Source organism: Otolemur garnettii, unplaced genomic scaffold, assembly GCF_000181295.1.
Source record: "Otolemur garnettii isolate 467f Iridium unplaced genomic scaffold, OtoGar3 scaffold00111, whole genome shotgun sequence".
Classification (NCBI taxonomy): Eukaryota; Metazoa; Chordata; class Mammalia; order Primates; family Galagidae; genus Otolemur; species Otolemur garnettii.
This window is the reverse complement of record NW_003852506.1, coordinates 2,303,246-2,325,234: the sequence shown is the minus strand read 5'-3', so window position 1 is coordinate 2,325,234 and position 21,989 is coordinate 2,303,246. Positions and strand designations below refer to the sequence as shown.

The following is a 21,989-nucleotide window of genomic DNA, read 5'->3' as shown; positions in this document are numbered from 1 at the left end:
GAATATATGGGGAGATTTATAATGTCAATCCCCTAGCAGTCAAGGCAAAAAAAAAAAAAAAAAAAAAAAAAAAAAAAAAAAAAAAAAAAAAAGAAGAAAGGATGGACTCTTCATTTTACAAAATAGGCAATCACTTTCTCTTCTAAACAAGTAACAAAAGGTCTTTGGAATATTTATTCAGAAGAAGAAGTACTACCTTTGTGATGTCAAACAGTTTTTGCTTACCATTCCATTTTCTGACAAAGGGACCAGATAGAATTCTCATGAATCCTGCAAGACATACTATGTCTGTGGAGAACTCTTCAAGGACTTGGTCAACTGCATTGTCAAATTCTATACGGTTCTTATATAATTTATGATTAATTACCTGTAACAGAAAAAGATAAGCACAATTTTAAATGAATCACCAAAACTAATTTAAAACTCAAATCTTTACATGGACCATACTTCAATTCCTTGTGAAAACACACCTAATATACACAGAGATTATTAAATAAGGGACTGAGGCTGGGAGTGGTGACTCACGCCCCTAGCACTCTGGGAGGCTGAGGCAGGTGGACTGCCTGAGCTCATGAGTTTAAGACCAGCCTGAGCAAGAGCAATACCCGGTCTCTAAAAATAGCTGGGTGCTGTGGCCGGTGCCTGTAGTCTCAGCTACTTGGGAGGCTAAGGCAAAGGATTGCTTGAGTCCAAGAGTTTGAGGTTGCTGTGAGCTGTGGCACCACGGCATTCTACAGAGGGTGACAAAGTAACTCTATTTCAATAAACAAAAAACAAAAAAAGGGACAGGATCAAGTAGACAGGCAAGCACCCCAGATGCTGAAATCCAAATAACAAGTGCCCTATAGACCCAGGTCCTGTGAGGGCAGATCATGAGTTTAAATACAGCCTGTAAGAGAAGATACTTTTTCAGGTAACTTACTCTGGTTGAAATACCAGCTCTTTCTGCTTTATCTAACCCTGCCACTGCCGCTTTGTTGGAGATAACAACAACAATGTGTGCAGAACTATTTGGTTCCCGAGTGCTGTCTATGAGTGCTTGGAGGTTTGATCCTAAAAAAGGAGAAAAACACAAGTGAGCTTAAACTTTTACAAAAGAGATATGTGCCATTTTGAATTAGGGAACAGTCAAGCTTTCTGAATAAAATGTCTTGAAAACGACTGGTGGCATGTATAAGGCTTTTAAATTCCCTTAATCCCACTGGGTTAAGGAATCAAGAACTCATGAAAAACAGATATTCCTGTTTTTTTTTTTTTTTTTTTTGCAGTTTTTGGCCAGGGCTGGGTTTGAACCCGCCATCTCCGGCATATGGAGCTGGCGCCCTACTTCTTTGAGCCACAGGTGCCACCCCAGATATTCCTGTTTTTCTGACATATAATTACTCTTGTAAAATACTATCTTAGGATCTACCATTGCAGTTCAAACTATGGAACATGATTTTAAAACTGACAGACGAGAAATAAATTGTTTATCTATCCCCCTGGGTAGAGTGCCGTGACATCATAGTTCACAGCAACCTCCAACTCCTGGGTTCAAGCGAGTCTCCTGCCTCAGCCTCCCAAGTAGCTGGGACCACAGGCGCCCGCCACAACGCCTGGCTATTTTTTGGTTGCAGCTGTCATTGTTTTTGGTGGGCCTGAGCTGGATTTGAACCCGCCACCTTAGGTGTATGTGGCTGGTACCTCAGCCACTTGAGCCACAGGTGCCGAGCCAGAAATAAATTGTTTAATTGCAAGAAAAATCGACTCTCAATGCCCCTTATACTACTTATTTTGCTTTACCAGGAACTTGGGCCTAAAGTATACTGAAACCTTAAAACTGACTTGTAAAACAATTACATTTCTGGGAATAAAGAAATAATAATCATCATCAGGTTGGGTGGCTGATTATTATAGTCAGTTGGTGGCTCATGTATGTAATCCTAGCACTCTGGAGGCCAAGATAGGGGACACATCTGGGACTCAGGAGCTCAAGACCAGCCTGACCAAGAGCAAGATCCCATGTAATGGGTTCCTGTAGTACCAGCTACTTGGGAGGCCGAGGCAGGAGAATCACTTTAGCCCAGGAGTTTGAGGTTGGTGTGAGCTAAGATGATACCACTATACTTTAGCAGGGCAACAGAGTGAGGCTATCTAAAAATAAAAAATAATCAGAACAAATTACATATTTACAAGAATGCTTATAGCAATGTTACTTACAAAAGAGGGGAAAAAAATCATGCTGTATTTACCTGAGAATATAAATACTCCTAATACTTTACCTCTCCTATGCACTCATTCGTACCACTATTATATTAACAATAAAAATTGCTCAACTGCCATAAAATTTCTTTTTTTTTTCTTTTTTGAGACAGAGTTTCACTCTGTTGCCCCAGGCTAGAGTGCTGTGGTATCATAATAGCTCATACCAACTTCAAGCTCCTGGATTCAAGAGCTCCTCCTGCCTTAGCCTCCTGAGTCTGGGATTAGAGGAGCATACCACAACGCCTGACTAATTTTTCTATTTTTAGGAGAGATGGGGTCTCACTCTTGCTCAGGCTGGTCCAGAACTCCTGAGCTCAGGAAATTAGGAGCTGCCTCAGTCTCCTAGAGTGTTAGGATTATAGGGGTGAGCATCGGGGTGACTGTCTTAAGATTTACTGATAACAAATCTATGAGACAAAATAAATTAAAATTTCTACCTTTTATGTTTTTTCTAGTTTCTCCTAAACCACCTTTCTGACATTCTCTATTTTTCCCTTTAGGAGCTGTCTCCAATTCCCAAGAAAAGTGGGTAGATGTAGGACTCTGAAAAAATAACACTCCTTAATGATTTTCCCTGCTCAGACTCTGCTGAGAGTATCTGTACAATGTGAAAGTGCAGGGAAGAAGGGAAGAGCATTGCTATATCTCCACAGTGAAGAGGAAGCCACATCTCACCTGTTCCAGATATTAAGACAGCCACTCTTGCCTTTTTTTGTTGGACAGAAATGTGATTTTTCACGGAGCCATTCTTCAACAATGACCCATTTATTTGCATGCTTTCAATCAGATTCTGGACTTTCACACGAGGGGAACCTTTGTTTCAAGCATATTCATAAATAAGTAAAGAACAATTGTGAATTAATAGGAATAATGTAAAGAAGAATATTTAACGAAAACTTTAGAATACATTTTAGTTTAAAAATAAGATATGCAGAGATTAAAATGAGTAACAGGTTTGTATCATTTAATATTATTCATAACTTCCTAAAGATGGATATACATAATTACCTATGTCAACTAAGAGATACAAAGCACATCACTGCACTGAAGCATACTGTGGATATGCCTGCCAGTGTTGTGCCCCACTCCCCAAATCTTCCTAGCAAGACCGCCCATGATAGTTCTGTGACCTCTGGGTCTCTGGGGTAGGCATGTGACCCAGCAAAATTATTCAAAGATTTGTATGGGATGTTAAAGAAGAGGGTCTTTCTTTCTTGTTGTAATATAAGGTGAAGGATACTATCTTTCTGGTATTTGGAGAACTTGAAGATGAATCCTACACAATGGAGGAAAGGCAGATAGAGGCAAAGTCAACCAGCTCTGACATTTTTGTCAGCTAATCTAAGTGGATTTTCTGCCACTGCCAAGTTCTAGCACTTGTAGCAGAGTGCTGACTAATGCACAGTACTTGTTAGGGTCCTTGCTCACTAGTCCTTCAACTGAGCTGGATCTCAGAGCAGACCCACTAGGTCTTGTATGCAGGGAGATTACTTTGGGAAGTGATCCTGTGTGGGTGTGGTCGTGGATATGTGAACACTACACAGAGCTGCCACAGTCCTGAGGCAGAAAGTAATAGATATTGTGATGTCACCAGGATGGGTAGTAAAGATAGTTGCCATAACCATGGCTGGAATAAAATAAAAGGCAGAAGAAATTGTGTGAGGCACAGTACAGTTATATTTAAGATTATACACCTAAAACCAAGTAAGGAGCCATTACCTTCAGGACGTTCAACCACACTGCCAATAACCCAGGCTTCTTCCTTGTGCTGCTGAATATCCCCCAGAACCTGCTCTGTCCGATCCTTTGATACCACAAGGGCAGCCCCAATCCCACAATTAAATGTCCTGGCCATCTCTTCTGCAGAGAGGTGCCCTTCCTGCTGCAACCATGAAAAGACCTTGGGGATCCTCCATGTCCGGGCATCTGAAAACAGAGAAGAATTGTTTGATTTATCTATTATTTTATACAAAGTATAAAAGCATATAAATATAAGACGATACAGAAATGGCAATCAGGGTGTACTGTTTCATATAAGGTAAAATTATAAATTTGCCTTTCAAAAGTATTTTTTTTGGAACCATTTGTGCCTTATATGTTAGGAATGCTTTTAGTTAACTTGGCTAGTATTCACAAATCAGTGAGGTTTTGTACTGCATTAACTTGATCCCTAGAAATTCCCTGATGGATTAGAGGTGCTAATAGCTTCTGTGAATGTTTACCTGAGTCTATGTGATAACCAAAATATACTTTAAGGACAATGCAAAAGTAGATGACTTATATGCAGATCTGGAGGAAATGATACAGCATTCAAGAAAAGTTACACGGCACAAAAGGTTTAAGATCATCCACTCTGGGCTCTGCGCCTGTGGCTCAAGTGGCTAAGGCGCCAGCCACATACACCTAGGGTGGTGGGTTCGAATCCAGCCCGGGCCCACCAAACAACAATGATGGCTGCAACCAAGAAATGGCCAGGCGTTGTGGGCACCTGTGGTCCCAGCTACTTGGGAGGCGGAGGCAGGAGACTCGCTTGAGCCCGGGAGTTGGGGGTTGCTGTGAGCTGTGATGCCATGGCACTCTACCCAGGGGGACAGACTCAAAAGAGAGAGAGAGAAAAAAAGATCAACCACTCTGCCCCACTCATATTTTATAATTTAGGCTTTTTAGGCTTGCTATAGAAATATATCTTCTATTATCACAAATAAGAAATTAAAAATCTCAACAAAATTTATTAGGTAAAGGCCTACATACATATACACATGAAATTCCTGAATAATAGGCGCGGTGGCTCATGCCTGTAATCCTAACACTCTGGGAGGCTGAAGTAGGTGGATTGCCTGAGCTCACTGGTTGGAGACCAGCCTGAGCCAGAGTGAGACCTGGTGTCTAAAAAATAGCTGGGTATTGTGGCAGGCACTTGTAGTCCCAGTTACTCGAGAGGCTGAGGCAAGAGAATCACTTGAGCCCAAGTGTTTGAGATTACTGTGAACTATGATGCCATGGGACTCTACCCAGAGCGACAAAGTGAGACTGTCTCAAAAAAAAAAAAAAAAGAAAAAATTCCTGAATAATAGAAGAATTTGGATAATTCTTTGGAATCTGCAGTTATATGATATGATCTGATTTAGAAAAAAACTATTCTAAATTAAATTATGTATGATGGACCAAGAGAAATGACTCACACTTGTAATCCAAGGAGTTTGAGACCAGCCTGATAACACAGAGAAACTCCATCTCTATATAAAATAGAAAAATTAGGCTGAGAGTGGTGGGAAGCACCCACTCAGGAGGTTGAGGCAGGAGGACTGCTCGAACCCAGGATTCTGAGGTTGCTGTGAAGTATGATACCATGGCCCACCAGCCCATGCGACAGAGTAAGACTTTGTCTCCGAAAAAAAGCACATAGCATGTTTATGAATCTTCTTGCCTATTAGATTTAATTATGTTTCTACTAGCTAGGAAATGTCCATTCTTTTTTTTCTTCTTTCACTCTGTCGCCCTGGGTAGGCAGAGTGCCAAGGCATCATAGCTCATAGAAACTCAAACTCCTGGGCTTGAGCACTCCTCTGCCTCAGCCTAAAAAAAAAGACTGATAGGTTAAGAGCCTGATTTCTATAATCAAACAAGTACTTTGTGAGTAATACATGTTTAATTTTTTTTTAAAGACAGATTCTCACTCTGTTGCCCAGGCTGGAGTGCCATGGCATTAGCCTAGCTCGTAACAACTTCAAACTCTTGGGCTTAAGCCATCCTCCTGCCCCAGCCTCTCAAGTAGCTGGAACTACAGGTGTCTGCCACAGTGCTTGGCTAATATTTCTATTTTTAGTAGAGATAGGGTCTTGCTCCTGCTCAGGCTGGTCTCAAATGCTTGAGCTCAAGCAATCCTTTTTCCTTGGCCTCCCAGTCTGGTCTACAAGTTTAATTTTTTTTTTTTTTTGAGACAGAGTCTCACTTTGTCACCCTTGGTAGAGTGCCGTGGCGTCTTAGCTCACAGCCAACCTCATACTCTTGGGTTCAAGTGATCGTCTTGCCTCAGCCCTCCAAGAAGCTGGGACTACAGGAGCCTGCCATAATGCACAGCTATTTTTTGTTGTAGTTTAGCAGGCTCAGGCCAGGTTTGGACCCGCCAATGTGGCCAATGCCCTAACCACTGAGCAACAGGTGCCAAGCCTATAAGTTTGATTTTTAATGTTGAAAATTCCTTACTTAGTCCAGGCATGTTGGCTCATGCCTGTAATTCTAGCATTCTGGGAGGCTGACTTGGGTGGACTGCTTGAGCTCAGGAGACCAGCCTGACCAAGACCCTATCTCTACTAAAAGACAGAAAAAAAAAACTAGCAGTGGTGACACATGCCTGTAGTCCTAGCTGCTTGAGAGGGTGAAGCAAGAGGATTGCTTGAGCCCAAGAGTTTGAGATTCATGGAACAAAGTATAGATACAAGGGGTTATTGGCTTTTTTTAATTAGGATACAGACATTTATATAACTGAAAACGTAATGGCTTCCAGGAATCTGGCTATAACTACTCCAATTTGCTAATAAGGCAACCATTATGTTACTATCACATTATGTCAATATGTCAACTAGTGGTGTGCTAGAGCCAGCTTGCACAGGATGTTAAACAGAGCCCCCACCCTTTTTTTTTGACAAAATCTCATGTTGCCCTGGGTAGAGTACTGTGGTAGGTATCACAGCTCACTACAACCTCAAACTCTTGGGCTTAAGCGATTCTCTTGCTTCAGCCTCCCAAGTAGCAGGGACTATAGGCATCTGCCATAACGCCCGGCTATTTTTTTTTTTTTTTTGCAGTTGTCTTTTTTTTTTGAGACAGAGCCTCAAGCTGTCGCGTTGGGTAGAGTGCCACGGTATCACAGCTCACAGCAACCTCAAATTCCTGGACTTAAGCAATTCTCTTGCCTCAGCCTCCCAAGTAGCTGAGACTATAGGTGCCTGCCACAACGCCCTGCCATTTTTTGGTTATGTTGTCATTATTGTTTGGCAGGCCCGGGCTGGACTGGAACCTGCCAGCTCTGGTGTATGCGGCTGGCGCCTTAGCCACTTGAGCTACAGGTGCCGAGCCAGTTGTCATTGTTGTTTAGCAGGCCCAGGACTGGTTTGAACCCACCAGCCTTGGTGTATGTGGCCGGTGCCCTAAACCACTGAACTACAGGAGCTGAGTCAACAGATCCATTTTTAAATTGGCTATGGTGTATTAACACCACAGAAATTGGAAAATGTATAAATCAGGCCTATCTCCTTTCCCCATTTATCAGCAGCCCACTATCTTAACTATCTGAAGAGGATGATGAAGGAGGTATTTCTTAAAACTTTTGTTTATGCCCCCTCTATCCGAGGAATGTCTCAAACCACTAATTTAACCCTTCTATGAACTGTTCAACTCTTTTTTAAAGCTCATTCCATGCATCTGGGTAGGATTCCTATTCAGCTGGATCCAGCCTGTCTGCTCTACACTCCTAACTAGGCTGAAATCCCATCTGACTACTCTCCTACTTTACACTGCCCATTTCCTTACTTCTACACTACCTATTTCTGACTCTTTGGATTCTCTTCCAGCTTCACATACTCTGACTCTAGGATCAGCTCATCAAATCTCTCCTTTACCTACAACTGCATCTCCCTCATGAATGACTGCAATATCTGCTCAGCCCAACTAGATCTACCCATCAGTTTTTTGTTCTTGCTTCAAGCCCATACAGTAGGGTGTCCAAATTTCTTTCTATTCTGCCCCACACTGGAAGAATTAAAGAGTTGTATTATTAGGTTGTGCAGTAAATAAACACACATGGAAGCTGATTAGCAAAAAAAAAAAAGTTCATGCATACTTTCTGTGATACCTGACACCACAGATAAGGGGGGGGATCAACACAAAATCAGCATGTGGCCTAAGGGCCAGAGTTTGGAAGGAAAACTATATAACCAGCTTCAACCTTACCTATACTTTCAGTGCCACCTCCTATCTCATTCTTGCCTCTGACCTTGACTTTTTTATTATTTACTCCTGTCTTCAACCTCCCTCACTAAGTCTGCTCATGTAATCATGTACTTAATACTTTATTGGAAATTGATTTTACATGAATTTCCTCCATTTCTCTCCCTTTAAACCAATGCGTATTTGTTAATTATGATAGGTGGAACCGGTTCTCTGACTTTATTTCTTTATTTTATAAAAACAGGGAGGGAAAATCCTGTCCATCACTTTTACCACACGCGTAAAATCATTCCCCCTTCTTTTTACCAGTAAGTTTCTTGAAACACCAATCTCCACCACTCACTTCCCCGCCACAACAATAATCTGGTGGGTGGCATCTATGTTTAGCAAGATGCTTTTAAATCTAAATCTGAAATATATAGGCCTCTTTCTGGTCCTTATCTCAGCTCTCTGTGTTGCACCTGACATGGCTGACCCATATCATGTTAAAATATTGCCTGGATTAGATTGCCATCAATCTTTGATGATGATATTTTCACATGGTTTATCCCTCACCACTCCGATTGTCCCCTTAGTCATTCGACCTCCAGGAATAACTGTTTGGTGGCCCCACTCAGTTCTCTGGGCTATAACCATTCTATGTGCATACCACAGCTCAACTTATCTTTACCCTGATTTCAACTTGTGCCCAGTCACCTTGGAATAAACATATTACAGATTAAAAAGAACAAAGTATTCTCTCTTTTATGCCAAATCTACTCTCCCTTCTGTGTCACTGATATTACCATCTACTCACCTGCTTAACTAGAAACTGAGACTTCTTTTTTCTTCTAAGCATAAGATGATTCTCTAATTTGTCTCCCTTCTCAAAGCCTTTTATCTCCTATGTGGACTGCTAAATAGCTACTATTTCCTTTCTTAGGCATGTAGGGTTCCATTTTGATAGAGCCTGAAGTTACCAACTGCTTGGATGATCTGCTTATAGCACTTCATCTTTATGAAGGCCCATTACATGAGAATATTTTATGCCATATAAATGTAGACAGTGAAGCAAAAAAGAAAAGCAACTTATTTCCCCCTAAAACCTGCCAAAATTAAGAATTTTCCATGTATGATCATATGTGTACCAACTACCCATAGTTTTCTCACACAATGTTTTTTCCCTTAACAATTTTCTGAAGAAAAGTTCCTTTTAGTGATCTTTATTTTTTTTTTTCTCTAAAGACAGAGTCTCACTCTCAGAGTCTGTCATCCTCAATAGAGTGCCATGGCGTCACAGCTCACAGCAACCTCCAGCTCTTGGGCTTAGGCGATTCTCTTGCCTCAGCCTCCTGAGTAGCTGGGACTACAGGTGCCCACCACAATGTATGGCTATTTTTTTGTTGCAATTTGGCCAGGGCGGGGTTCGAACCTGCCACCCTGGGTATATGGGCTGGCGCCCTACTCACTGAGCCACAGGCAGCACTTTTAGAGATCTTACCTAAATCAACTCCAAATTGCTGAGGGAGGACTCTGGGAATATTTTCTAGCAATCCACCACCAGTAATATGGGCAAAGGCTTTGACGTGTCCTGAACGTAGGATAGGTAACAGTGAACGGCTGTAGATTCTTGTTGGAGTTAGAAGTAAGTCTCCTATATATTGGAGAGAAAAGCAAAAACTTAGCCTATGAATATAAAATGAAAACATAAAAAGACCACTCTGACACACACCAGTTCTATAATGTCCAAGTAGCAGAATCACAGCACAATGTACTTCATTCCATTCTTGCTTTAAGTAATGAGAGACTAAACTCACTAAGTGGTTGCTCAGACATTTCCAAGCAGGATAGTTTAAAGCTGAATGAGCTCACCTAAAGTCTGGTTGCCACAACCATCAGGTGCCGAAGAGGAGTACTGGAGGGAAGATTTTGCCACAATTTTCCTCACAAGGCTAAATCCATTACTATGAAGACCAGATGAAGCTATTCCAACAATAACATCCCCTTCAGTGATTTTTTCCAGGTGAGGGAGTTGCTGATCTCGCTCCATGGCACCAACGGCAAAACCAGCTAGGTCGTACTCTCCAGGAGGATACATATCAGGCATTTCTGCTGTTTCGCCTCCTAGTAGGGTAAGGCAGATGCAAATAAATCACATAATATTTTGGCCATATCCTATAAACATTCAATAAAATGTAAGCTATTATCTATTAATTCCCTAATATAATTTTCAACTGAGAATGTGATCAGGGGAAGATAGCAGTAATTTCCACAAAGACTGAGATAAGGTAGTATCTCTACAGGTATGAACATAGACTCCAAACAGCACTACTTTCACGGGGTGAATACTCAGTTGAATATAACATCATTTCTATAGCAGTTTAGTTTCAGAAATGCTTTTATATGGCCAGGTACGGTGGCTTACCCCTTATATTCCTAGCACTCTGGGAGGCCAAAGTGGGTGATTGCTTGAGCTCAGGAGTTCCAAGACCAACCTGAGAGAGAACCTGTCTTCTAAACAAACAAACAAACAAACCAAAAAAAATGTAGCTGGGGATAGTGGTGGGCGCCTGTTGTCACAGATACTTGGGAGGCTGAGGTAAGAGAATTGCCTAAGCCCAAGAGTTTGAGGTTGCTGTAAGCTATGACACCATGGCACTCTAACGAGGGTGACAAAGTGAGATTCTGTCTCAATAAAGAAAAGAAAAAGAAAGGCTTTCATATATATTTGATCCTTTTTTTTTTTTTTTTTGAGACAGGGTCTCACTTTGTTGTCCCTAGTAGAGTGCTATAGCATCATAGCTCACAGCAACCTCACTCTTGCTCTAGCCTCCTCAGTAGCTGGGACTACATGTGCCGGCCACGACACCTGACTATTTTAAGAGGTGGGGTCTCACTCTTGCTCAGGCTGGTCTCCAACTTGTGAGCTCAGGCACAGCCACCATGCCAGGCATATTTGATCTTTATAATCCATTTTCCAGGTGATGGTAGAAGTTTGTTTTACCCAGGACTGTCCAACTCCAAATGCTTTGGCTTAAAAAGTATAACACAGTATATACTTTCATGTAAAGACATAAGGTACAGGCAGGCAGTCTCCAAATTAGAAACTATGTTCTAAATGGTGGTTGAAAGACAATTTTTGGATTTTGAGACTTGTCTACAGAAATGGCAATATGAAAGAGGTAGTAATGTCCCTTTCTCAACCTATAAATTTGTTTTGCTCAAAAATCTCATACAGTTAAGCAATACTTCTCTTAGAGCTGGGTATATTTTATTCTTTTGTCACTTCTGTGGCAAAATTTGGCTTTAGTTAATATTTGGAATGCCATGAACCCATCTGCCTCTACCATAGGGACAGTAAGGAAAAATAACCCTGCTGATTCTCCAATCTGTCTCTCTGCTGAGACTACCAAGGAAAGATGGGATGTAAAAGGTGCCAAAGACTGGGGAGAAAGATAGTAAGGGCTTCCTGACAATGTAGGAGGATGGGTCTAGGAACAAATCCAGCACCAGCATCTAAGTTTAAGTCTAATTCACCCATAGTTTTTTTCTGAGATGTGGTTTTGCTCCGTCACCTGGCTAGAATGCAGTGGCATCACCATAGCTCACTGCAACCTCAAATTCCTGGGCTTAAATGGTCTTCCTGCCTCCCAGCTAATTTTTCTATTTTGTGCTCTTCCTCAGATTTCTCTCAAATTCATGACCTCAGCAATCTTCCCTCCTTGGCCTCCCAAAGTGCTAGGATTTTAGGCCACTGCATCCAGTCCATGTAGTTTTACCTATATTTTATTTGCTGCAACTTACTATCTATCTAGTCCATTGGTTCTCAACCTTCCTAATCCTGCGATATATTTTCATTGTTACAAAGGGGTTGCAACTGACAGGTTGAGAACTGCTGATCTAGTCTATCTTCCTATCTGTATTGGCACTGAACATATTTATAGAACTAAAACAGAGTAAGAGAAAGGACATGATTACAATGGGTGGTGATCATACCAAGGAGAGCACATCCAGCTTTTCCACAAGCTTTAGCAATTCCAGCAACAACAGCTTCAGCTGTATTGAGGTCAAGTTTTCCACAGGCAAAATAATCAAGGAAGAAGAGGGGCTCTGCTCCCTGTGCCAGAATATCATTTACACACATCGCAACCAAATCTTGACCAATGGTATCATGTTTATTGCACAACTGGGCAATCTATAGAAGAATGATAAAAACATCTACGTTAGGGAATAAGTACCAAATTCTATGTTGGGAATTTATCAATGGAGGCTAACAATACCACTGACTTCAAACAGCAGCTCTTAATACCTCAAGACAAAAGGACACTAAATTCTGATAAGCTACATGGTCTCAAACTACTATTTTTTCTTTTATTCCTTAAAACATCCTTGCATACAAATATAACATAAACAATAATTTGTTCTTAGAAATCTGCAGACATTTTGCCATATTACATGGTTACTTGGTATAGTTCTTTTTTTTTTTTTTAAGACAGAGTCTTACTCTGTCATCCTCAGTAGAGTGCCTAGACGCTACAGCTCACATCAACCTCCAGCTCTTGGGCTTAAGTGATTCTCTTAGCCTCCCGAGTAGCTGGGACTACAGGTGCATGCCACAATGCCTGGCTATTTTTTGTTGCAGTTTGGCTGAGCCTGTGTTTGAACCTGCCACCCTCGGTATATGGGACTGGTGCCCTACCCACTGAGCCACAGGCCCTGCCCCTTGGTATGGTTCTTTTTAGCTCCTGTATGTCAAGGAGGAAAACCATATATTTGATATACAGTAAATTCTTTATTTTTTATAACAGGCCTCTGTTTACAAATGTGTCTAATTACCTTCAGTTTAGTTCCAACACCATCTGTTCCACAGGCCAGAACTGGATCTTTGAAACCAGCTGCTTTCAAATCAAAAAGACCAGCAAAACCTCCAAGGTCAACATCACAGCCTATTGGAAGGAAATTACTTGCTACATTTCAAAAATTATTTAAACATAAACACCATTTCTTCATAAGAATGGCTAAAAGAAATGCTGTTCCTGAGAATGGGAGACTACCATATGCTCAAAGAATTGATCAAGAAAGTAATTAAACATTAAAGAAGCACACATATCCTTTTGAGTTTAACATCATATGTAAGAAATGCTTTCCTTAATATTAGAGATGAGAAAGAAGACTATGGGTTTGGCTTAAATAGTGCAAGACTTATAGTAACCTGGCACTGATTTGCAAAATTCTCCTCTGTTAATGGAGCTCAAATCAATTCATCATGTGTAAGTTAATGAATTATTAAAGTATAGGATCACTTACCTGATCTAGAGGTAGCTTTTGCTAATGGCTGAATTTTCTTGACCAGCTTATTTCCTGCTGCAATGTCTACTCCAGATTCCTTGTAAGTTAGGCCCCTAATGAATTAAAAAAAAAAAAAAATTACCTAAATGCCAAACAAAATTATTTTAATCATACAATATTAATTAAAGCAGCAGACATCCCAAGTGGTTTTTACATCCCCTAAGGTGCTTGAAATTTTTTAAGTCAATGCCTAGGTCCCATTCACAGAAATTATAATTTGACTGGTGTAGGGCGGGCCCTGAGAATGGGAATGTTTAAACAACCTTCCCCGTTGATTTGATTGGCATTATCTCCATTGAGAACTACTGCTCTAACTTAATCACCTATTTCTTCTATAAATACTTCTCACAGGCTCCTAAATAGACTGAGTTTTTTTCTAATGTTTTTATTATGGTAAAGTGTACAAAATAAATTTTACCATCTTAATTATATATATATTTTTGAGACAGAGTGTTATTTTGTTGCCCTCGGTTTAGTGCTGTGGCATCATAGCTCACAGCAATCTTAAACTCTTGGGCTCAAGCAATTCTCTTGCCTCAGCTTCCCATAGTATTGGGATTACAGGCATAAGCCACCATGCTTGGCCTCTTAATTATTTTCTAAGTGAACAGTTACAGCAGTATTAAATACATTCATAATGTTGTATGCATATCACCATCATCCAGCTCCATATCTCATCTTGTAATACTAAAATCCTGTATCCATTAAACAATAACTCCCCCTTCTCTCCTCCCAAAGCCTCTGGCAACCATTATTCTACTTTGATATATACTGATATTTTCCCACCTTACTTAGTTCAATTTCAGTATGAGCAGGGAAGGAGTGCCAAAACCAAGTAAAAAAATGTAAAAATCAGGGTTATGAAACCTGCATACAGATATCCCTAAATAACCAAACTGAGTTATTTGGCTTTTTTTTTTTCCAAGACAAGAGTCTCGCTCTGTTACCCAGACTGGAGAGCAGTAGTGTCATATAGTTCACTGCAGCTCCAAACTCCTACAATGTAGCAACCTTCCTTGCCTCAGCCTCTGGAGTAGCTGGGACTATAGGTGTACACCACCACTCCCATCTTTTTAATATTTTTGATAGAGATGGGGGTCTCACTATGTTGCTTCGGTTGGTCTCAAACTCTTGCCCTCAAGCAATTCTCCTACCTTACTCTCTCAAAGCCCTGTGACTGCAAGCACTTCAATTCAAATTGAATTTGTACTGCAAAAATAAATAATTGTATCACTATCCTTATAACTGAGGACAGTAAGAAACAAGATCAAGCACTATGAAAAAAGCAAAACTAGTTAATGATATTCAATGCACTATTTCCTTCTATGTAGGGCTAGTAATTCGGAGCAGTACATTTAGAGAACGAGTCTACAAATGACCCTGTTGATTCAGTAGTCTTGCCTTGCAAAAATGAGAACTGTGGCCTACCAGGATGCAGGGACACATGAATAAATATGCAAAGTTTTATTAAAAACAAGCTACCAGGTAAAAATGAGAGTTGGAAGCATTGGTAGGCAACTGAAATAGAGTCACTGTCAGATAGAAAAGAAGGTCCTACTGGTTCAAAAAAGTTTTTCTCAGGCAGCAATTAACATTGTGGCATCTCATTTCCTTCATCTTTAAAGAACTCAGACCAGAACTGAAACGGCAGTCTGTTGAAATAAATTTATTTCAGTGGAATCTTGTCTTTTTTAAGACAGAATTTCATTCTGTTGCCCAGGCTAGCGTGCCATGGTGCCATAGCTCACAGCAACTTCAAACTCTTGAGATGAAGTGATTCTCTTGCCCAAGCCTCCTGAGTAATTGGGACTACAGGTGCCCTCCACAATGCCTGGCTATTTTTTAGAGACAGGTCTTGCTCTTGTCTAGGCTGGTCTCCAACTCCCGAGCTCAAGCGATCTACCTGCCTTGGCCTCCCAGAGTGCTAGGATTACAGGCATGAGCTGAGACCAGCCAGAATCCAGCCATTTACAATGAAAAATAATTTTTTAGCATGACACTTGAATGGTCTTGATTCTTGGAAAACATTGTAGTGTTAAAACTTCAAAAATTTGCCTCTCAGTAACAGAATAGCTTGAATTAAATGGCTAAAAATTTCTCATATTGTTCTACAATATAGTTATCACCCATAGGTAAAGTTCATGAACAGCAAATGTAATATATTCTTAAAAAATCAAAACACCCACACCTACAACTAAAAGTTTATTGTTCTTACAAGGGAATAGTTGTACATACCAACAAATGAATCAATTAAGAGGTCAAAAATACATTTCAGTAATAGATAACAAATGCAGTGATAACATGATAGTGTCAAAAAATGTACAGCATAATTAAATCAAGCTATAAAGATAGATGACCAATATTCCCATATCGAGTACTTTGACAAAACCAGAAACTATGATTCAAATATAACAATTTTTAACTGATAACTTAAGAAACAAACACCCTTAATGCATCTGTGATTCTGATAACCTTTGCAAATAAAAGCTATTATAAAGTTTTTCTACTTAATTTGAATATTGCTGTAACCAGTTTTGATTCAAATCAGCCTCATAGACGGAAAATACAGAATGACTTAGGACAGGGTTAATGAAATCTACACAGTCATTTAGGCCAATTATGAAAGTGCTATAACCAGCTCAGTAAGAGATTTTACCTGGGCTGCTGAAGGAAAGCTATGGCACGAAAGCCAATATCATTCCTATAAATTGCTCCCTCAAACTTTATAGCAGCTAGTCCTTTCTTGGCTTCTTCAAGGGCTGATATGAGATTCTCCCGGATGGCTGTTACTGCAAGGACTCTGCCCCCATTAGTGACTATTTTGCCATCTTTGAGCTTAGTTCCTGCATGGAACACCTCTAGTCCTAAAGCTTGAGCCTCAGGAAACCCTGTAAGAGAGCAGACTTGACATGTAATTTAAAATAACAATATATCACACTGACGTGATTCATGATTTCCACAAGGTTTTTAAAAAATTTTACATCTTTATCTCATTTAAATATAAGAATCCGGCTCGGTGCCTGTGGCTCAAGCGGCTAAGGCGCCAGCCACATACACCTAAGGTGGCGGGTTTGAATCCCCAGCCCGGACCCGCCAAACAACAATGATGGCTGCAACCAAAAAATGGCCAGGCGTTGTGGCGGGCGCCTGTGGTCCCAGCTACTTGGGAGGCGGAGGCAGGAGACTCGCTTGAGCCCAGGAGTTGGAGGTTGCTGTGAGCATGATGCCATGGCACTCTACCCAGGGGGATAGCTTGAGGCTCCGTCTCAAAAAAAAAAAAAAAAATAATAAATAAATAAATATAAGAATCCTGGGAGGGAGAAGGGAGGAGAGAATGGGTGGAGGGATCACTTCTGTGGTTTATCTTACAAGGGTATAAGTAAATCTTTCTAAGAGTAGAATATGAACGTTTTAACACAATAACTAAGACATGAAGGCTATGTTAACCAGTTTGTTGGAAATGGTTCAAATTGTATGTGAAAACACCACACTACCACAGAATTGCATTAATGTACATAGTCACCATTCAATAAAAAAAGAAGAAATATAGCAGCCGCTAGAATAGCAAATGTAGTAGATGATGTTCTGATATGAATCAGGTCTGCCCAGCATGGGATGAATTCCAAAATAAAATGTTATAGATGCTAGTGTCTAGGGAATCAGACCTTATAACAACCTAATGAAAAAATAATGTATTCCAAGGTCAAATATAATTTTTAAGCAGTCTGTGTTAAAATAAAAAAAAAAAAGAATCCTATCAGGTAGGAATTAATAAAATATAATAGTAAATAGTCCCTTTCTTCTAAAAATGAGCTGTTCTGTTTTTAGGGTGACAAATATATTTCTAAAATCTTGAGTTATCATAAATCTCATTATAAAAAGAACTGTTGGCTTGGCACCGTGGCTCGGGTGGCTCGGGCGCCAGCCACATACACCTAAGGTGGCGGGTTTGAGTTCAGCCCGGGCCTGCTGAACAGTGACAACAGCTGCAACCAAAAAATAGCCAGGTGTTGTGGTGGGGGCCTGTGGTCCCAGCTGCTTGGGAGGCTGAGGCAGGAGACTCGCTTGAGCCCAGGAGTTGGAGGTTGCTGTGAGCTGTGATGCCACAGCATTCTACTCCAAGGGGACAGCTTAAGGCTCTGTCTCAAAACAAACAAACAAACAAACAAACAAACAAAACTGTTTCCATGAAAAATGAAGTAGCTAAGACCTGAAAAGGTTGAGACTTAAAAAAAATTAGGGCAGTGCCTGTGGCTCAGTGAGTAGGGTGCCGGCCTCATGTGCCAAGGGTGCTGAGTTTGAACCCAGCCCTGGCCAAACTGCAAAAAAAAAGAAATTTTATATATATATATATATATATCCCCAAACATTAATGAATGAATATGATCACACCTATCTTTTATTTTAAAGAAATTTATTTTTATCATAGTCATTCAAGTAAAGCCACTTTCTTCCTTTTAAGACAACCAATTAAGATCACTGCAATGTAGGACATAGTCTTTTTTTTTTTCTTGAGACAGAGTCTCATTTTGTTGCTGAGCAGTTCTCTTGTCTCAGCCTCCCAAGTAGCAGGAACTACAGGTGCCCACCATTACACCCAGCTACTTTTTAGAGACGAGGGCTTGGTCTAGCTGAGGCTGGTCTTGAACCTGTGAGCTGAAGCAATCTAACCGCTTCGGCTTCCCAGAGTGCTAGTAAAACATTCTTTTTTGAGACAGTCTATGTTGCCCTGGGTAGAGTGCCATGGCATCATAGCCCACAGCAACCTCAAACTCTTGGGCTTACGCAATTCTCTTGCCTCAGCCTCCTGAGCAACTGAGACTACAGGCGCCGGCCACAACACCCGGCTATCATTTAGTTGCAGTTGTCATTGTTGTTTAACTGGCTGGGGCTGGGTTCGAACCTGCCAGCCTTGGGGTATGTGGCTGGCACCCTTACTCACTGAGCTATGGATGCTGAGCCATAAAACATATTCATTTTTTTTTTTTTTTGGAGACAGAATCTCACTTTGCCGCCCTTGGTAGAGTGCCGTGGCATCACAGCTCACAGCAACCCCCAGCTGAGGCTTAGGCAATTCTCTTGCCTCGGCCTCCCAAGTAGCTGGGACCACAGGCGCCCGCCACAATGCCTAGCTATTTTTTGGTTGCAGCCGTCATTGCTGTTTGGCAGGCTCAGGCTGGATTTGAACCCGCCAGCTCAGGTGTATGTGGCTGGCACCTCAGCTGCTTGAGCCACAGGAGCCGAGCCCTTTGTTCATTTTCAAAAAGCAATCAATAAAACACACTGTTAGGGTCCTGGGAGAGGCTGGTCAGGAGTAATTACTGGAGGTCTTTCTTTGGACTATGGCACCAGAACTTATTTGCAACACTGTTTAACTTAACTAGAGGTTTCACCTCCTGTAAAGAGGAAAGGAAAAGAGAAGGATATGTGTTTGAAACTGAATTCTGCCATCCAAATGACTGTAGGGTGCATTGTAATTGGGGGAGGGGGTGTCAAACCACACAAGTTTGTACCAATTTATAATCATTCAGAAATCATAAAACGCATCTTATTGATGTAGTTTACACTAATGTTCTTCTGAGTCTCACAGATCTCTATTATCACTCTGCTTCCAGGGATGCAGAATTGAAAGGACACACTGGGTGATACTCTGGAAACCTGGTTAGGTCACTTATGTTTTCCTTATGCCAGAAGGGAAGCAGATGGTTCTTTAAATACAGTAATTGTGGATATCTGAACATACATATCTAATAAACAAGGTGGGTATATTAAGATCCTGGGCGCACACCCTTGAGAAGAGAAGATCTTAGCATAGGAAGGGGGAGGCACTGTATGGCACTGTCACTTTTCACACTATAATCAACCTCCTGTTCCCCAAATTCACCTGTTATCTCCATGCCCTTGATGTAGTCTCCAGGATAACCTTTACTTGCCATTACAACAGTGAGGGCAGTACGGTCTTCTAGCCAAACAGGTGGAGATGTGCAGAGCAGGCCATCTAAGGTAGACTGAATCAACTCATAAAGATCACTTTTAAGAAGTGGGAGGATTACCTGGAAAAATATAATCAGCATGCAGTTGAGATAAATTTTAGTTTTCTTTAGGCATTTTACTCATTGGGATAGTAGCAGAACTAGGATGTATTTCCCAAAGGTACTTATGGTAGAACCTCTGTAAGTTGACCACTCAAGGAACTGTAACAATTGGTCAAAATAAGGAACAAGGACGACTATACTGATTTGTACATGTGGTATGTGATTGGTCTAGGAAAATTAGGTCAACTTAAGGAGATGGTCAACTATGGAGGTTCTACTGTATTTCAGGGCTGATAAACCCTGAGATTAAAATAACACACATCTTCAAAAAGGAATATTTTATTATCTTTAATTATTGTTACCCACTTGGCACTCTGGATCACCAAAACGACAATTGAACTCAAGAACTTTTGGGCCATCCTTGGTCAGCATTATACCGGCATAGAGAATACCTGCATTAGGGGAGAGAGAGAGAGAGAGAAAAGAAACCTATAATAAAAACACTATATTATGATTATAAAATCTATAATGAGAGAGAAAAGAAACCTATAAAAAACACTGTATTATGATTATAAAATCTACCACATAAAATCTCTACCATTATAAAATCTCTACCACTGAACATTTTGGAAAAATCATAAACGTTACAACAGTAGTCGATGAAGCCATGGTGAAAAGAGAAAATGAGAAATTATATCAAAACTAGGTTGGGAGCAGTGGCTCACACCTGTAATCACAGTAATTCAGGAAGGAGGTGGGAGGACTGCTTAAGACCAGGTGTTTAAGACCAGCCTGAACAACACAGCAAGAACTCACCTTTAAAGAAAATAAAATTAAAAAAAGGTGGAAAGCTACTCTATAGATAATGACCATAATATGAACGTGCTTACCTGTATATGAAGTACCCTCCTGCTGCATCCCATCTACTGTCCTCTGAAGAACCGTATTTTTAATTTTTAGTAACAGATCCTTAGAAATCTGGGGAACATACAAAAATATTTCACTTAAAAAATCATCTTATAAGTAGTATTATATAGGACAATGAGAATATTTTTTTTTACTGAGACAGGCTGAGCATTTTAAACTTGAAGGATTTAAATTTTTTTTTTCTCCAGACAAAGTCTCACTCTGTCACCCTAGGTAGATCGCTGGGGTGTCATATAGCTCACAGCATTCTCAAACTCTTGGGCTCAAGATTTCCTTTTGCCTCAGCCTCTTAAGTAGCTGGGAATACAGCTGCTTACCACAATGCCCAGCTAATTTTTCTTTCTTTCTTTCTTTCTTTTTTTTTTTTGAGATAGAGCCTCAAGCTGTCCCCCTGAGTAGAGTGCTGTAGCATCATAGCTCACAGCAACCTCCGACTCCCGGGTTTAAGCAATTCTCTTGCCTTAGCCTCCCAAGTAGCTGGGACTACAGGCACCCACCAAAAATGCCTAGCCATTTTTTGGTTGTAGTTGTCATTGTTGTTTGGCAGGCCCAGGCTGGATTCAAACCCTCCAGTTCTGGTGTATGTGGCTGGTGCCTTAGCCGCTTGATCTACAGGTGCCCAGCCAGGATTTAAACTTTTACAACCCTCACAATGACTCCACCAAGTAGGTATTTTAGCCTATGACTGTCAAAAATATATGCCCTTAAAAATGTTTGCAAAAACAGTAGTTTTCTGAAAAGTAAATACAAATGAAAAAGGTACTTCCCCACCCTGAGTCTCCTTTGCATCCTCCCAGAATTCTCTATGCATGTTTCATAAACTTATATACTTATGAATCTGAGTTTATAAACTTAATCGTAAATCACTATTACCAAACAGTAGTCCCAACATTTGTAAACTAAAAAAAAAAAAAAGAAGTTTAGGGGGCGGTGCCTGTGGCTCAGTGAGTAGGGCACTGGCCCCATATTCCATGTATGACGGGTTCAAACTTGGCCCTGGCTGAACTGCAACAACAACAAAAAATAGTTGGGCGTTGTGGTGGGCGCCTATAGTCCCAGCTACTCATGAGGCTGAGGCAAGAGAATCGCCTAAGCCCAGGAGTTGGAGGTTGCTGTGAGCTGTGTGACGCCAGGGCATTCTACCAAGGGTGATAAAGTGAGACTCTGTCTCTACAAAAAAAAAAAAAAAAATAGTTTGGGCTCAGTGCCTGTAGCTCAGTGGTTAGGGTGCCAACCACATACACCTTAACTGGGCTGGAGGGTTTGAACCCAGCCCAGGCCTGCTGAACAACAATGACAACTACAACAACAACAAAAAATAGCTGGGCATTGTGGTGGGGATGGCAATCCTAGCTACTTAAGAGGGTAAGGTAAGAGAATCGTTTAAGCCCAAGAGTTTGAGATTGCTGTGAGCTATGACTCCATGGCACTCTATTGAGGGCAACATACTAAGACTGGGTCCTCCACTCCCCCCAAAAGTTTGGTTTATTCTTAATCTTTTGATCA

General features: G+C 40.8%; 1 protein-coding gene across 2 annotated transcripts in view; it reads right to left on the bottom strand.

Annotated features, from left to right (window-relative positions):
- Positions 1 to 21,989, bottom strand: part of GART (phosphoribosylglycinamide formyltransferase, phosphoribosylglycinamide synthetase, phosphoribosylaminoimidazole synthetase) — a 37,708-nt gene that overhangs the window by 1,513 nt on the left and 14,206 nt on the right. For both annotated transcript variants that reach the window (XM_012809692.2, XM_012809693.2), the window contains 13 exons: positions 20,447 to 20,534; positions 19,923 to 20,008; positions 19,406 to 19,574; positions 16,178 to 16,409; positions 13,480 to 13,574; positions 13,009 to 13,118; positions 12,169 to 12,367; positions 10,045 to 10,296; positions 9,674 to 9,826; positions 3,964 to 4,170; positions 2,920 to 3,057; positions 923 to 1,053; positions 226 to 367 (listed from right to left, as the gene is read on the bottom strand). In XM_012809692.2, the coding sequence (XP_012665146.1) occupies positions 226 to 367; positions 923 to 1,053; positions 2,920 to 3,057; positions 3,964 to 4,170; positions 9,674 to 9,826; positions 10,045 to 10,296; positions 12,169 to 12,367; positions 13,009 to 13,118; positions 13,480 to 13,574; positions 16,178 to 16,409; positions 19,406 to 19,574; positions 19,923 to 20,008; positions 20,447 to 20,534 (2,002 nt within the window). The remainder of the gene's footprint in view (positions 1 to 225; positions 368 to 922; positions 1,054 to 2,919; positions 3,058 to 3,963; positions 4,171 to 9,673; positions 9,827 to 10,044; positions 10,297 to 12,168; positions 12,368 to 13,008; positions 13,119 to 13,479; positions 13,575 to 16,177; positions 16,410 to 19,405; positions 19,575 to 19,922; positions 20,009 to 20,446; positions 20,535 to 21,989) is intronic.